The sequence below is a fragment of the Ochotona curzoniae genome, unplaced genomic scaffold (genome assembly GCF_017591425.1).
Source record: "Ochotona curzoniae isolate NIBS_2020 unplaced genomic scaffold, NIBS_Ocur_1.0 scaffold_4683, whole genome shotgun sequence".
Taxonomy (NCBI): Eukaryota; Metazoa; Chordata; class Mammalia; order Lagomorpha; family Ochotonidae; genus Ochotona; species Ochotona curzoniae.
In genome coordinates, this window is record NW_024467121.1 from 33,003,489 (window position 1) to 33,021,774 (window position 18,286).

Here is an 18,286-nt window from a genome sequence, read left to right on the forward strand (position 1 = left end):
TACTTGGTTCCAAGGAAAAAAGATTGTGAGAAAGAAAATTGTTGGGTTATTTTCAAAACTGTCTGCTTGAGCTTTGGAAAAACAAAACTAGCTTAATAATTAAAGACTGGAATGACTCATGCTATTTCTCTGTGTATGTGAAATACCTTTTTTTAACTTTCCACATGGGTAATGGGTAGTGTCTCTCTCTCTCTCTCTCTCTCTCTCTCTCACGCGCGTGCACGCTCCTCCCTCCCTCTCTCCTGATAACAAAGGTGAAGCAGTTGGTTTCTACACAGGCCATCAAGAAGAAGAACAAGTTGCTAGAACAGCGGCTTGGAGTCGCTGCTTCTTGACAGCTTCTCATTCCAAGGCTTACCTGCCTATGTGTGGGAAAATTGTAGGATCAACTTACGTGTGTGCAAGAGCACATGCATTCATTCTGAAAACCAGTGAACATTCTTGTACCATGCATTAGTATAAAACTAAAGCTTCGGAAACCAAAAAGGAATAAAACAGTTTCACGAGTGGCTTGATCACATAGAACACTTGTGTACTGATAAAATGTTGGAGAGAGTAGTGCTGTCTTCTTTTCTTACAAGATTAAGATGAGTTTAGGTTGTTAGATACAGACTGAATGTTACAAGTGAAAAAATCAGATTCATCAAAGCTGCATGCCTGCAATCAACATCTTGCAGCTCCTGCTTCTAAATCACCCGTATCACACTGTGTTTTCATCTTAGTCAAATATGAGTCAGTCAATGGTTTTCCTTGTTAAATATACAAAATATACAGACGTGGGGGGTATAATGGAACATGCATCCCTGCATCCAGATGAAAGATGGAATCCTGATGAAACTGTTGGACATGTGTAGACAATGGGATGCTGAACTGTCTGACATTGTCTGTACCAACAATGTCAGGTACACTTAAATAAGACACTGAGATAGAATTATGACTCCTTATGAAGGACTACACCATTGTAACAAAATGGGAAAAATCTGACGGGTGGGGTGTGAGTTTGGGGGTGGAGTCCCAGCCTACACAAAATTATACCACACAATTCAAAATTCAAAATAAAATATATTTTAAAAAATAGAAAAGCAGTGTGTTTCTAAATGCAGGATTATAATTTAAAGGACATAAAAATGTTGAATGATACAGTGAACCTCATGGGAAAGTGTTATCTGTGTAGAGCTAATGATTGAATGTTCCTGAGAAGATTTAGGAAGAAGCTTATTGAATGAGAATTGTGTTAATATTGAATAATTTAGTCTGCTCAAAGGACTATATTTAAAGTCTTGTAGTTTCCTTTCAACCTAGGAGTGAACTTCCTGCCAAGCTCCGGAATAGCAAAATCCCAGCTGAGAAATTTAGGATCTCTAATAGGAAATACAAATGACAAATCAAAGTTGTGAATAAATATAGGAAAGATCTTTTAATTGCGTTTTCCGCTTACCAGTAGAAATAGAAGGCAGACTAAATAGTATGCATGGAAATTCATAAATTAATTTTTTAGAATGCCTGTAGTTCATTTCCTTTTATAGTGTCTTAGCTGGCAGAAGCTCTTCTGTTTCCTCTTGTGGTTTTAGGGAGATATCTGTGAGTCATGCTGCCTTGTTACCGTGTGCTTCCTGTATTAAGCAAATGTTCAGGCCCACCTCTTTCTCTTCTTCTAAATGTATGATTTTGTTTTTATTCCAGAAGTTTCCCAGGAGTTTGGGGGCTTGAGAACTGGGTCCTCTTTCTGTAACCTTCTTACATTATCTCTAGTGCATTTCAGAAACTCACTTACCGGTTCTAAGCAAGTGGACATCCCCTGGCCCTCCTCTTCATGGCCCTTCTGAGTGGATGACCCGCCTCTCTCCTTGGCAGCTGTGCCCCCTGTACAGCTGCCTCCTCCCCCCCTCAAACCCGAAGGAACAGAATGGCAATTCCCACACGTTCCTGTCTGCTTTACAAGTCATTTGAAAACTGCTGTGTCTTCTCTGGTTTGCATTAGCAGTTTAGTCTCTAAAGTGTACGTAGATATGTTTCCAGCACTTTGCCAAAAGTTGGCTTTGCACTTTTCAAATGCTCTATTGTGAACGGCCTTTTTATGAATTTGTTAGGATCCTGATGAGAACGAAGCTGAAACTTTACAAGCTACAGAGGTGCTGATTTTAATTAGCTTTTTCATTTACTTCACAGTAGATTTTTCAATTACAACACTTTTTTTGTAATTGTTCAGCTGCAGTAATCCCCTAATATTCTACACATTTGCGAATCTGAATATTAAAAAAAAATGTTTTCTTTGAGAAAATATCTCTCTCAAGTTGTTTCTAAGGGGTATTAATATTTCTAAAAGAAAGCCCATAGGGAGAAAGAAAGTTGCAAATAAAATATCAGATGATTATAAGCAATCTGACTTGAGGGCTACAGTATTGAGAATATGGGGTTAAGGAAGTAGAGAGGATATGTATAAAATTAAGAGCTTGACAATACACTGAAAGACATACAGTAATTTTGTTCCATATTTTATAACTTGTATGTGATGTTAATAAAACCAAGAAGCACTTTTTAGAAATATGTTATAATCCATGAATTGACATATAGGCTAGAGCAGAGATCAAATATTTTCTGCTTTCTAGCTACTAAAGAGGGGAGAAGTTAATGAATCCTATGATGGATAAATATTAATAACACTAACAAGGGTAGCTGTGAACCCATTATGAAATACAGCTCATTCAGAATTTTCTTTTTAATTCTAAATATATTCTAAAAAAAACCCTCTGACATATTGTTTAAAATAGGAAAAAATATGAAGTGATACATTAGTACAGAAAGTAGCTTGTGTTGCCCTTCATCAACAACAACTCCTAACACCTCGCTGTTTGTGAAAAGCCTTCAGGAGCTCAGCTCTCTGGTCCTGGATGATAAAAAATCCCTTATGTGCTCACAAGTTTATCTTCGATTTTAAAGATTTATTTTATTTTTATTGCAAATATATACAGAGGAGGAGAGACAGAGAGGAAGATCTTTTGCCCTGTGATTTACTCCCCAAGTGGCCGTAACGGCCGTTACTATGCCGATCCAAAGCCAGGAGCCAGGAACTTCCTCCAGGTCTCCTATGTGGGTGCAGGGTCCCAAGGCTTTGGGCCATCCTCTACTGCTTTCTCAGGCCACAAGCAGGGAGCTGGATGGGAAGCAGGGCTGCTGGGATTAGAACCAGCACCTATATGGGATCCTGGCTCATTCTAGGCGAGAACTTCAATAACTAGGCCACTGTGCCAGGCCCTTATCTTAGATTTTGAAATCATTTTTTTCCCATCAGGATGATAATAAAGAAAAGTCTGGCAGTGGAACTAGACACAAATTTGAAACATGCACATTCTTTAGATCCACTCACTTTTTCTAAAGCATTTTATTTTCAGTCCTGCTTTGTGGTGATATTTTTTACAGTCCCAAAAAAGTTTTTCTTTTGCCTTTTTAAAAATATATATATTTTTATTGGAAAGGCAGATTTAGAGAGAAAGGAGAAATCTAGATCTTCCACCTGCTGATCCACTCCCCAAATGGCTGCAATGGCTGAAGCTGGGCTGGTCCAAAGCCAGGAACATGGAGCTTTCAGTCTTGCTTTCTGGTGATATTTTCTACAGTCCAAAAAATTTAACCAATTCAAATTATTTGCTCTCCTCTTTGCCAGAATTTAAAAAATGCCTGTCCTGAAGCCTTAACACATTGTGGTTGAGAACTTGGTACTTGGGGAAGGAAAAGGTATCGGACTTATGGATGACCATGTGGAGACCATTTTTGTGGTCTCTTTGTTCATTTCATTGACGCAAGTTAGGCCCCGAGAGTAAAGGCAGTAAGTTCCTGGGTCCAATGTGAAATGATGGCAGTGGCACTGTTACAGTGGGCACTACAGTCCTTCACTCCCTGGAAACCTTTCCTGGAGTTCCTGTGGTTGTTAATATTTCCTGTGACTTTGTTTCTGTGTGCTTCACCCAGTAAGGAGAAGTTTGTTTTGTATTGAAACCTCATTCAAGTGTTGATATTTCTGTGATTTTTTTAAGAATCAGAGTTCTGGGTGCTTATTTTCCCATCTCAACTCCAGGGACTGAGAATAAATTGAAAGTTTAAAATACGAGGAGTTTGGGTGAACTTTGTCTGCCGAGGGAGAATTTTGTTCCCCATTTTCTGTGACGTTAGCTGCACCAATAGAAACCCTTGACAGCAGTTTGCCAGCAGCTCCCTCAGTCACAGAGCAGGGGATAAGCTACACGTGGGCATGTTGTCCCCTTCGCTCTTTCTCTCCTTTAAAACACTGCTTCCTTTGTATTTCCAGGTTCCACTCTTGCTCATCTGCTCCCCCTTTTCTTGTCTTTCCCCATTTAGTTACTCACCGACCACATATGCCAGAGGCAAAATGGAAACATATATTCTAGGCTTTCATTTAGAAAAGTAATACTGTTTGTACAGTTTAACATGTGCATGCGTACAATACTAAAAAAGCATATATGTAATAGTTACTTGTGTTTATAATTTGTGTTGACAGGTAAACTATGGACAAGAAGTATGAAGGTTGCTTACAACATTCTGCATAAATTAGGAACAAAGCAAGAACCTATGGTCCGGCCTGGAGATAGGGTAAGTGCAGTTTAAAGGATTGGATCTGCAAAAGGAGTGTTAATCATGTTATGTGGAAAAGAGCTACCGGTTGGTTTAACCTTCTTGACATTAACTGTGGACCAGGCGCAATCACTTGCAGCACCATCATTTACCAACTCAGTGAGCCATGCTAGATTGTTTCTGTCATTGAATACATGCAGACATGCAGGCCTACAAAGGGTAAGTATCACATCAGATAAAGGCATGAAGCTGTTACGGGGCAAAACCAGCACCCTCATCTGTTTCTGTCGGCCCCCAGTCCCCAGTTTCCTAACTACCACCTGACATTCTCTTCTGCTTGGAAACACAGCCTGTGTCCTCTACCTGGGCAGGCAGGACAGTAATACTTGTGTTTGAGATATTTTTGTGTGTTATTCAGTTAAACTGCCTTGGCAGCAAAGTGTCGATACCCATGCCTAATACCATAATTGGGGGTGGGGGACAGGAAAACTAACTCAAAATGAACCCAATTATGTCAACATAAGATCCAAAATCATAAAACTGTTAGAAGAAAACATACAAAAAAAGCTTCATGAAATTGAAGTTAGCAGTGATGTTTTGGGGAAGCCCACTGTGATTATACTTAATATCACTAAATTATATACTTAAAATGATTAAAATTACCACTTCGGTGTGTATTTTACGACAATAAAGAAACATCAATTGTAATATAGTATCTCCCTTATCTATCATTTAGTTCACAGTCTTAACAGGATTTTTTTTAATTCTTCCTTTGTGTGACCTCTCAATTCTGCATAATATTAAATGCAAAATAATCCTTCTGCGTTCAGCTTCAGTATCGATAGGATGTGGGGTACAGGATTATAGTGAAAAACTTATATACATGCACTAGTGGTTTGTTCAGTTTGTAGAAGGAGTGGTGACTATTTTTCTGAATCTTCCCTAAAGAACTGCCCGTGTGGCTAGTATCTGGCACTTATATATATAAGTGAACATAAGTGCAGTGATCAGTTTATATAAACCTTCTCAGAATTAATGGATTTCTTTGAGAATAAATTTTCAAGAAAACAGTATTTTTCTCAGAATAAGGGTTCCATCTTAGCATAAAAAATTAGACTCTGTTTCCGTGTGTAACTATGCCGGTGCAGCTTGTGGAAGTCCCTTTTTGGACTCCAGAAACAGTGTTTGTAATTCCTAAGCTAAATAGTATTTTCAAGATATTGTAGTGGCAGCCATGAAAAATATAAAATATAATCATGCATGAAACCTACCTTTAAATAGCTCACAATATTTAAAAAAAAAAACCCTACTTGATTATTAGCTACTCTGTAAACTGGGAAATTATAAAGACTCTTCTAAAAGGATAGTGAAGTATTGAACTTTAGAGGGAGCATTTTCTGCCTTCAGAGAGGGAAGCACGTGAACACTGAGATGTATTTCAGGGAGTGAAAAAAGTAAACCTAATCTTGGAAGTGGTGTGACAGCGAGGTGAAGTCTCCGGTGTTCGCCTGGACAGAACAGCCGTGTGTCACGGGAACCTTGGGTGGAAGTGCAGGGAGTGATGGAAATGAGTTTAACATGAAGGGCTTTCGCACAGCTAACGAGTATTGACTTTCAAGTCTTGGTTTGTTCATGTCTGTTCCACTCTGGGAATAATGAGGCTTAAAGAAGTCATTGGAAAGGAAACTGGATTTGTAACAAAGGAAGCGTCTTTATGTTTGAACAGCATTTCACTGGAATCACCAAGGAATTAACAGCAAAATAAGCTGTGTGACGAACATGAATATTAAAGGAAAACTTAATGATTAAGTACAAGCTTCTCTTCAAAGCAGAGTAGCAAAAAGTATCAGCTTTTATTCTAAAAAAAAAAATTGAGCTTGGCCCTTTTCTAACAATTAATTTTATATAATTGAAAGAATACAATGCACTTATTCTGCTTTTATTCACTCTGCATTGTAACATTTCACCATATTTCTGTACAACTACACAAGATTGTATAATATGGCATTATCAGCATGAACTTTAAATAGTGACAAGGCAGTAGGAGTTTTCAGTGCTCAATGAAGTAGATCTTCAGTTGAGCAGATGCACTAAGAACTGGGGTAGGAGCCAGACCTGACTCACTTTGGGAAAGGATTGTTCCACAGTCTGGTTCTGGGAAAGTCACTTATCTCCTTTATCTCAGCTGCTTGCCCGTGGTGAGGATTTCTGCCTCCAAAGCTAGCGTTCTGGAACAAATAATAAGTGAGCGTTTAGCACATTATGAATGAGTGCACTCATTGCAATTGGATTAAATTTCATTATCTTCTGTATTTTTTAATGCAGTCTGAGCAATCTCCTCAAACTTCTTGATCTACTTCAGGAAAAGATGTTATATATCCATGATAGCCTGGAAATCTTGCAACCTCCTAACTGGATATTGTTTCCTGGCCACAGAGAGATAGTATGAAAACCAGGCTGTTAGCACTTAGTCTGCCAAATGAAGGCTAATGCAAACTTTAGACAGTTGTTTCACATAACTGATTGTGGTCCAAATGCATAAGCATGCAAACAAATCATTTTATTCCTTTTATTATTTAGCTGAGTAATAGATTGCAAGAATGTCTTTCAAAAGGTATCTTCATATCTAAAGGTTACTTTTGCTTCTACAAGCTGTTCTATGTTACTAAATGGTCAAAATTACAAAATTTAGGGTATGACCTGTTCCTTTTGCAACTACCATTAGAATCCTTTTATCTTGAAGTGATTGCTTAAATATTGAGAAAATTATATTTTTTCAGGTTGAAATGAAAATAAGTAAAATATAATTTTTTAAAGTTAATTTCCTTTTTACTTTTTTCCTCTTATTCTTTTATGGGACAGTTCTGCAGGCTCTGCATGATGGGACTAATCATTTAGGACATTTTTATTTTTTTTAAGGATTTTCTTTTAATTTATTTGGAAGAGGTGGGGAAAATAAGAAAAAGCAGTATTTCTCATCCACTGATTTACTCTTCAAATGGCGTAAATGTTAGGAACTGGGCAAATCTGAAGGCAGGGGTTTCTTTTGATCTCTGACATGAGTATGAGGAGCCCAACTACTTGGGCCTTCTTCTGTTGCTTTTCCCAGGCCATTGTTAGGGAGCTGGATTGGAAGTAGAGCAACCAGGAGACAAACTGGCACCCAAGTGGGGTGCTGATGCCAAGGTAGTAGTTTAACCCACAGTGCCAGATCATAATTTAGGATGTTTTAAACATAGTTTCAGAATGAGGTGCTAGAAACATGATGTATATATGCAGCATCCTGGGGGTTATGAAAGCATGTTGAACGTAAGTGCTTACAAGAAAGAGTTAATGTTACAGAAGTATATGAAAAGCAAAGTTGTGCAGAACTTCATGGGAATCCAGAAGTAGAATTGTCTATTAAAACTGTGATTAAAAGTTTCTCAAAGTCTGAGAATAAGAAGGATCACTTAGGGTGGGTCTGTTGGGTTAAATGGAGCAAGCTGGATGTACATTGGGTAACTGCACTGCAGATACAGCCAGGCATCAAATAATGACGTTCCAGTCAAATGTGGGCTATGTCAGAGAAGGTTCTGGAAGACTGTCATCTGGAGACATCGTCAGTCTCTTACTTTGTGTAAGAGTACTCTGTAATGCTCGCATAGGAATTAAAACACCTAATGACAGTTTTCTGTACCCTCATTGCTTAGCAATACTTCGTTGTACTAAAAACAAAAAGAATCTAGATTAATTTTGAAAGTTCTCCTGCCTCACAGTCTACAGGAAATTGGATAGAATGTTTGTTAAAGATGATAGTATAAAGGAAAATTTGACATATTTACATAAAATGTTAAATCTGTGCACCAGCTAAAACACATTAAAATTGAAAACAACACATCAAGGTCTGCATCATATGAATTAGCACTATCTTATATATTAAGAATCCAGATTCTAGAAAACTTTCCAAAATACCAACAGGTAAGTAGATAAAAGAATGAAAACCAGTTCCTACAACAAATCATAATTATAAAAAGATCATATGGGAACATGTTCCTTCTTAATATACACTATAGTGTTCAGCTCTACCACAAGTACAATTAGAAGTCATGATAGCTATTGTTTGATATGAACATCATTTCATGCTAATTCCCATTAACTACATTTGTAGAACTCAGTGATTATTCTACCTGTGCATTTGGTGCCTGTGAGAGTAGCTGAGCTAGAGAGAGAATGGATGGGTGGGGACCACTGAACATCTTTAACAGCAGGTTGGTCAACACAAATACAGGTACAGCTACCAGTGTTAATGATTCATGCATTGCCACCAGTTAAGGTTCATGGATACATGCAGTGTTTCAGGAATCATTCTGAGCTCTCTAAACCCATTTTTTTCTTCATTTGACCCTCACCAAAACCCAAGAAGATTGTGGACAATATATTATGACAAAATTGTGCAGGGTTTCCAAAAATTTTTGGCACCAAAATAAACTTTATCTCTTAATTCTACTGTTCCAAATTTTTAGAGTCTCCTTTGCACAAGATCTTACCTTTCCAGGTAAGAAGGTTTAGGGTTTTGGATTAAATTATGTGTAAGATCTCAAGGTTTAAAACTAATAGGAGATTGGAACTGAATTCTGTGTGAATCTGATTTCCAGATTGTTTGCCCAGCCACCTAATCAAACACAATTTTACAACCATTTGATTACAGTTATGTGGAATATACAGATACATTCATAAACCTTAATATGGTTAGAAGTTAAATGGAATACATACTGTAGTTTCATTTATGTAAACATTCAGTATGCAAATTTAAAAGAAGATATGTTAAAAAATTCAGGTAGTTGTAGTCTGGTAACACAACTAGAGATGACTATTTTGTTAATGTTGCCACTAATATAAATGTTTAAGCATCTTAGTATACATGTGAAACCTAATTTTTATTCCAGCTTTCTTGGTAAAAATTTTAATCCTGCTGTCTGTGTAAGGTTAATCCTTTCCTAATTAAGACAGTCTACATGTTCCTGCTAACTTCTTTGTCCTGTTCCTCCAGGTGGCGCTGGTGTTCCCTAACAACGATCCGGCAGCATTCATGGTGGCCTTCTATGGCTGCCTGCTGGCGGAAGTTGTTCCCGTGCCCATCGAAGTTCCGCTCACGAGAAAGGTACAGGACTTGTGATTTGTTACATCCTGTTAGAGGGAAGTGGCAGGCTCAGTTGCAGCTGGATGTGCTTTTATTAGGCAAGAATGTGCAGATGGTCGTTATTAAAATTGGCTTCTGATCTCCACAGGATGTGGATCAAGAGGTACTGAGAGTATTTTACTACTCAAGACTCATCACAGGTTCTCCAGGAAAGGGAACAGTTGTTAACACACGCAGCTTGGCTCTGCGCTAGGGCATGCACCTTTCCAGAGGTAGAGCTTGGGTTTATTCAGCAACATAACCTGGTTAAAGTAATCCCATTCGAGGAAAAATAATGATTTTGTTCTTTTTCATCAGCTGTGCTAGAAATCTGGATAACTGATAAATGCTTTTCCAAAACTATTATTTTTTTTTTAAAGATTTATTTTTATTATTTTTTCATTGGAAAGGCAGATATACAGAGAGGAGAGACAGAGAGGAAGATCTTCCGTCCAATGATTCACTCCCCAAGTGAGCGCAACGGGCCGATACTATGCCGATCCGAAGTCAGGAGCCTCTTCCAGGTCTCCCACGCGGGTGCAGGTTCCCAAAGCTTTGGGCCGTCCTCGACTGCTTTCCCAGGCCACAGGCAGGGAGCTGAAAGGGAAGCGGGGCTGCCGGGATTAGAACCGGCGCCCATATGGGATCCCGGGCGTGCAAGGCGAGGACCTTTAACCACTTGAGCCACCGCGCCGGGCCCCCAAAACTATTATTTTGTAGTGTAGTTTTTTTACTCACATGTCTGGACATAAAGTCCCAGGTTTATCTTGATTTTTCACAACTTTTTCCGTAATTAATGTTACTTTAGTTATGGCTTAGTACGGTATAAAGAAATTAATGTTGTCCAAAAGCTATATGTCAATATATTTCTTTGTATAAGTGTGTGTATATATATATTATATGTATAATTAATTTGTCCATCTATAATGCAGGCTTATAGTAATGTTAAGAAATGTGTAGGGAAAGAAATCCAATAGAGCCAATATTGCTGATTACTGAAGAAACATGGTCTGAAACTAGAAAGGATGGTGCCAGCCACCGTGAGAGAAGGCAGCGGAGCTGTGTGGGTGAACGTCTCCGATCCCAACTCTGAATTATCCAAGCCTCATCTAGCACACTTTTAATGAGAAACTATTCCCGCCCCAGGATCCAGTGATCACATATCACCTGGGGTAGGAGTTGCCAGAGAAACCCTTTCCAATCCTCAGTTGTCTCTTTGGCTGCTCTGACATTAAACCTTATTGATCCCGCATTTAAGAAAACCTGCTACCTGTCAGAACACATCCTGGGCAACTCAATAGGGTTTGCGGTTTCAACTCTCATCCTTGAGTGGGAGTGGAGGAGTATGTGGCGGCTTTTGAAAATGTGGGGTGGTGGGGAGAGATGATACCTATGCTAATTTCTGAGGGGTGAAACTTTCCTGGGCTCCCCTGCTGTGGGCAGGTGGCAGGCTTGGTTCTAGCTGACTCCTGATTCCCTGACCTCATTGCCAGCTCAGGCTAGGCAGAGGTGGGAACCCTGCTGCTTTCTGCCCAGGGAGTTCTGCAGCCAGCGCTCCAGGTGTGAGCCAGAGGCCAGAAAAGTGCCTTCTCATGTCCTGGAGTTCTGGGAGGGTATTTGCCATTCTTTGCTAGACTTAGTTTGCTTAGTATAACATAGTGTTTGCCATAGAATTTCCTTTGAAAGGCTAAATAACGTGTTGTGGTATATGTATAGTGTGTCGCTTTATCCGCCCTGTTGATGACCACTGAGGCTTGACTGTATCTTTGCTGTTAACTGATATTGTTACAGTGAATGTGAGAGTAGGTGTTTCTTCCACATACTGGGTTTAAATTTTTTTTGGATATATACACAGTACTCGGATTGCTGGGCCATGTGGTGATTCTTTTTTTTGAGGACTTCATATACCACTTGCCAGCACTAGCATCTTTTGATAGAAGTGATTCTGACAGATAAGAGGTGATATCACATTGTGATTTTAATTTGAATTTTCCTAATAATTAATGATGCTGATAATAGATGTATTTTTAGCTGAAAAAGTCTATTGACAGATGGAATTCTAAGAGGGGTAAGGTGAGTGTGTGCAGGCGGATGGGCTTCTCCTATCTCCCACTTCTACAGACTCTAGAATTCTGTTCATTTAAAGGCAGTAATGGAAGCCACATGCTCTGCATTCCAAATGTTGCTTAATGAGTCTAATAATTTAGTTCCCATGTACATGTATTCTCAAATTCTTGAGGTTAAACGAACAAAGAGGGGTTTTTTCCACATAAGGAATTTATTCTTTTAAAAGTCTTTGAGAAGCAGAGCAACAGATGCGGGGGGAACCTCTTATTTGCTGGTGTGTTCCCCAGTTGTCTGTAGTTGCTTCAGGCCAAAACCAGGAGCAGGAAACTCCATCCAGCACTCCTGTGTGTATGTGACAGGAATGCAGTCTCTCTAAGCCACCCCCTGCTGCCTCCCAGGTTTCTGCACATTAGCAGGGGGCTGGAGTCAGGAGCCAGAGATGAGATTGAAACTCAGGCCTGTAATGTGGAAAATAGCATCTCTATCATCTCTAAATGCCTGCTCAATCACTAGAGGAGTTAATAGTAGGAAATTAGTGTATGGTAGAAATGGTGTCCCCGTGATGACTGGGTTGGGCAGAGGACGAGAGAAAGAGAGCGCTTCTATGCCTGTGTTGAGCGGAACTTACCTGATCACTGCAGATCTGGACAGTGCCTGCCACCATTTGTTCTCTTTTTTTCTCTTTTTAAATATTTGTTTTATTTTTATTATTAATTTGAAAGGTAGAGTTATAGAGGGAAGGGGAGACAGTGAGAGGTCTTCCATCCACTGGTTCGCTCTCCAAATGGTCACAATGGTCAGAGCTCAGCCAATCCAAATCAGGGATCCAAAGCAGTTTCTTCCATGTCTCCTCTATCAGTACAGTGTCCCAAGAACCTGAGCCAGACCATAAGCAGGGAGATGGGTCAGAAGTAGAGCAGTCAGGACACAAACCAGCATCCATATGGAATGCCGGCACCATAAGCAGAGGCTTTGCCAGCTATACCATGGCACTGGCCACATATCACCTTTTCTTAAGGCAACTAAATCTGTCCTTAATGCTCACATCTGTGTTAAGAGTGGATTTGCTAACCTGAGAAGTAGGCTGGGCCAGTTTCCTTTATGATTTCAAGACTATGCCACAAGAGTCAGGATGGAAAGTGAAACAGGTCTTTCTTTTCTTCCTCCCTTCCTTCCTTCCTTCCTTCCTCCTTTTCTCTCTCTGTCCTTCCTTCATTCCTTCATTCCTTCCTTCCCTCCCTCCTTTTCCTTTTCCTTTTCCTTTATTTCTTAATAGAGGGTTGACATGTGCACATTCTGAAAATGTATGTTTTGCTAACCTCAGTTCACAAAAACTCACCGCTACATGAACAGTTCAGTCTCCAGAGGAGGACGGTGTGGGTTACTTCCTTAGATTCTAGCATGTTGATCATTTATATGCTTGAATAAATGCTTCCAGGTATCCAGTTAAAATGAAGCTTGTTACATGTTTAGGATGTGTGGATGCTCAGACGATCCTTCCTCCAGAGCTAATTAGGTTAACGTACTTGATAGAGAGCCAGAGATCTTGGAACCAGGATTGTGGATCTGACAGGGGGAAAAGGTGGTGTTGCAGCTGAGAAGATAATAGAGAGAAGGGAACTCGTGCTCCACTGTAAGTGGGGGCCACTCCAGGGAGGACAGCCCTCCAGCTATTGGAAGTATCTGGAGACAAATAGGGGATACCCTTTTATATGTTTATGTAGACTCCCCAAGTACGAACATTGGTGTCTAAGTATGCTTATTTATGCATGAATGTGCTGACCTGCGTGTGTCAGCGTGTTTGTGCATTGTCCCTGTGTATGAGTGGGATGGGTAGACAAGGACAGATTCCTAGAACGTTGATAATTGATCACACTCCTCCTCCATTGGCAAACAAGATTTCCTTCTCCCTTTCTCTGTCTTTGTATGTGCTTGAAACTTTTCCATCATAAAGACATTTTAAATAGCAAAAAAAGAAGTTAGCTAATGTTAATCATTGTTATCTTGGTATTGCTAAGGAAAAGTTCATGTGTCTCTTCCCTTGATCCACTTGGATACATGAACATAATAGCCTTTAAACATGTCTGCCTACAGTGTATCTTGTGATGATATGCAGTGTTGTTTATGATTCATCTATCCATTATTGTATCATATCATCTCCTCAGCCTATTGTGCATTATCGTATCACATCATCTCCTCAGCCTATTGATTTGGCCACACCAGCAGTTTAGGGGGCTGCACATCTAAAATGAGTTCACGGGACATGACTTTTAACAAGCTTATGGTAGGATTATTGGAGAAGCCTTTTGTGAAAGATTGGTAGTTTCTGATGGTAAGACTTGGGGAAGGAGTTGGGTAGAAGATGACCGCTTAAGAAGTCACTGCTGGAGAGACTTTATGTAAGAAGAGAAATCTTTCAGAAAGTGGCATACTGAGCCCTGAATAAGGGTACATCAAAAATATGTGTAAAATATGGAATCAAACCTAGGTTTACTTTGATATGGAAGATTCTGATGTCTGTGCATAGTATTTCATGGTATCTATCTTTCACGAACTTTTTGAAGACTCTTTGTACATACTGGATAAAAAATGAAAGTGTGAGAAAAGTTTACCCTTGGGTTTGGTGTAGTTTTCTTAGGAAAAAAAATGAATCATTAATGACATTTGCAGTAGAAGAAGTGATCATGGGTGGTCCTACATGTACACTACCCCAAAGGAGATGGCAGCAGCACTAGCATGACCCCAGCTGCCTTCTGAATGTGTCAGCCTGTTTTTTTCTGAGAAGAAAGCTACATGCCAGAAGTACAGGTGTTTCTTGGTGGAAAAGCTCATGGGAAATGATGTTAAGGTCTGAGTTTGTGTCCTGGGAGATTGTGCTTAGTTGCGTTCTCTTGGGATGAAGCAGATGCTTCCTTGTCTTAGCCTCAAAGAGAGCCATGCAGAGGTAGATACTGTCCTTTCAAGGATGAAACTAAGGTGGAGAAGATTGTGAGAAACCATTCCTACCAGCCTGGGATAGTTGTCTGCTTCCGTGCCAGTGTCCTCGGGGTGTGTGTGTGTGTGTGTGTGTGTGTGTGTGTGTAGAAATAGAAGGCTTCATGTCAGGCCAACACCAGTGCATGGGATAGTTGTCTGCTTCCATGCCAGTGTCCTCAGGGTATGTGTGTGTGTGTGTAGAAATAGAAGGCTTCATGTCGGGCCAACACCAGTGCAGGTGTTCATTGTCAAAAGTGGTAAGTGCAACTCCGAGAGCACTGACAGGGACCACACACAGGGCCCACCCTGGAGAGGTGACAGCTGATCCCTGAGGACAAAGAGGAGAAGCAGGTGTTTACACTAACCACAGCTTCATCTTTGTAGTTCCCCGTCTCTCCTTTGTGGTTTCCAAACTTTTCCTCCTATTTCTGGGGTATTTTTATGTTTCCTTTTGGCAGTGGCAGTGTTGGGCTAGGGATTAAATCAAGTGCAGGTATTAAGGCAGGCTTCAGGGGTGCGGGGGGGAGGGCTGCAGCAGTCCAGGAGACTCGTGGCCAGGGTGTCAGGCCCTCTTGTCAACATCTGTGGAGGAACTGCACACAGCTGTTAGTGGCTCTGACCCCAGCCATCCCTCATTGTGTAGACAGTGCCTCTTGGCTCAACCCAGCGTGTACACGTTCAGCAAAGAGCCACCCTCCTGCTGCGAAAGCTGACAGCCTCTCCACCACCTCCCTCACCTCTGCAGAATCACTACATCTGCTAACAGCGTGTTTAGATTCACAGTGAAGTAACCAATTATGACTCTGCTTGAAAAAGCACTGCCAGAGAGAAAAGTGCCAGAGGAAGTCCCCTGAGCGAGGACTGTCCCCATCAGGACCTCTCTCCCCCTTACAGGGTTGAATCGAATATGCAAGTTTGTTTATTGGATCCATAATTCAGTGTAGACCTGAGTCTACAATGAATAAAGCGTCGATTTAAACACTTGAAAATAATCTTTCAAGTTTTTAACACCACTTAATTTAGTCAGAGTATCTTTCCATGCTTTTCCAATAGCAAGCCATGGACTTGGCAGATGAGCTTCTGGTCTACCCATGGTTCCTAGGTGATTCAGGGGCTCACACTATGGGTTCTATGCAGGGCTATCTGGGAAATGAAGAGGTAACTCATTCATCACAACACAGCTTTTAGTTCTAGAAATTCTGGCTATTTTGAAGTTTTTGTTTTCCAAAAATAAACTGCTACAAACCAGCCTTGCTGGTATGAGTAGTAGGAAGAAACAAAGTGGCTTGAACTGACTTGTCAGCTCAATTGTCTGCCTGTGGGGGACTGGGTACACTGAGGGGTAAAACGTGCTCGGGCTGTACAGTTTCTATGGGAACAACAATCCGGGAGAACTTACCTGCTGTGTGTCCTGAGATGGGCTGTCCCAAAATCCACATCAGCAGCTTGGAAGTTCCCTGTGTTTGGTGTCTTCAGAATGGGTGTCCTCCAGCCAGGATCTGTGTTCATTATGTGTATATTGTTACTTCATTGAGTGAGTGTCCTTAGTGAGGAAAGGGCAATGCAGGACTCATCCCTGTGGTTGAAGATGCTCTGACTGCATCCATGTAGTGCGCATCTGTGGGTATACATCAAGAATAGGCACTTGGTATTAGTCTGTCAGGTACAAAGTGTTTTCTTGCATACTTTCTGTTCTTCACACACACACACACACATACACACACAGCTTTCTAATCAGAGCCATGCAGAATTGGAGGGAAATTGAATAACTACCTTGTAATAACACTTACCCAGTGCTTTCCGTTTGCTAAGCACCATGCCTGCCCTCTTCTCACTCATCCCGTGCAACAACTGGGAAATGCTGCCCTTTCACCCCCATTTTGCAGGTGAGGAAACTAGAGTTGAGGTCAAGCATTCTGGCCAACAAACCTATTCACGGTGACATGGCTAGCAAGCATCCCAGAATTGTTGGTTATTCAAGAAGCGAGGAGGGACTAGGGGAGGTCAGTTCACCTCCCCAGTATCTAAGCCTGGGCAGTGTTTTTGTCAGCAGCAGAGCGGTCTCTTGGATTCTCAACTCTTCTCTCTTTGTTACCCTCTCTCAGGACGCAGGGAGCCAGCAGATAGGTTTCTTGCTTGGAAGCTGTGGAGTTACTGTAGCCTTGACTAGTGATGCCTGCCATAAAGGACTGCCAAAAAGCCCAACTGGGGAGATCCCACAGTTTAAAGGTATGATAAAGCAAGCCAGCCTTCAAAGCTGGCTTCCTTCTCCTGAGCCCTCGAAGTTGGAAGGCTGGCCCTTCACTTATGTGGAAGGTGCTCCCCAATACATCAGATCCAAGGCCAGAGGCCTTTGGACTTGTTAAAGTCTTGACTGATAACATCCCAGGTTATCAGCACATGGAATGATGCGGGTGCCCTTTTGATGGTATTGCTTTAGATTTGACAAAATATAGAAACATCAGAAATTCACTTCAGCCCAAAATGTTGTGTGCAAATGTGTCACATGAACGTTGACTAGAATATCTACAGACCTGTTTTGTGAATAACCCTTAGTTAGAACGAATTTGTCATTTATTTCCAAGGTTGGCCAAAGCTACTATGGTTTGTCACAGAATCAAAACATCTCTCTAAGCCCCCTCGAGACTGGTTCCCACACATTAAAGATGCCAATAATGACACTGCTTACATCGAGGTGAGTCAGCATGGCCTCCTTCTGTTGCATCTGTGTGTGTATGGGGCTGGGGCAGATTCACAAACATTTCCAGCAGCTGCACTGCACATGCTCCACAGAAGACTTTAGGTTCTCTCAACTCACTAGAAAGGGTGGAGGACATGGGCCAGGACTCTGCTTGTTGAAACCATTCTTGTATATGTTTTCTGTCTTGTTTTAGTACAAGACATGTAAGGATGGAAGTGTGCTTGGCGTGACAGTGACAAGGATCGCGCTGCTGACGCACTGCCAGGCACTCACACAAGCATGTGGCTACACAGAAGGTGAGGACAGCCCCCACCTCAAAGACGGTGACTCCCAGGTGGTTCAAGATGCCACACTAAAGGAGAGGACATGGCATTCCTCATGGGGACCAGTTTCTACCCAGCTCAGTTCTGTGTTCAGATACTGAACTAGATCAGTGAGTTACTCCTGGCTGTGACATCAAGTGGCAGCACCTGAGAGGCTGATATGGCAAGGCCATTTCCATGGCGCTCTGAAGGCCCCGGGTCTCTAAGATCAGGACTTCTGCTTCTCTAAGATCTGTGTCCTGGTGAGACTCACTGCCTGACCCCTGCCAAGTGCCGCCTCATTGAGTCCCCACGTGGCCCCTGCTCAGTGTGCACTCAGAGAGCATGGGAGTTCTGTTATTGTTGCAAAGATGCAAGTTAGGGCCACTCATTTAACAATAATGACCTCCTTCAGGGTCCTGTCTCCATGTAGTCACCTTGGGCTTAGGATTTCGATGTATGGATTTGGGGTTGGGGACATGCTGTGGT

At 41.2% G+C, this 18,286-nt stretch overlaps 1 protein-coding gene across 1 annotated transcript in view; it reads left to right on the forward strand.

The window, feature by feature from the left end:
* Positions 1-18,286, forward strand: part of DIP2C (disco interacting protein 2 homolog C) — a 377,029-nt gene that overhangs the window by 272,108 nt on the left and 86,635 nt on the right. Inside the window, exons 9-13 of the mRNA XM_040967822.1 lie at positions 4,517-4,608; positions 9,623-9,733; positions 16,900-17,023; positions 17,380-17,489; positions 17,689-17,791. Of these exons, the coding sequence (XP_040823756.1) occupies positions 4,517-4,608; positions 9,623-9,733; positions 16,900-17,023; positions 17,380-17,489; positions 17,689-17,791 (540 nt within the window). The remainder of the gene's footprint in view (positions 1-4,516; positions 4,609-9,622; positions 9,734-16,899; positions 17,024-17,379; positions 17,490-17,688; positions 17,792-18,286) is intronic.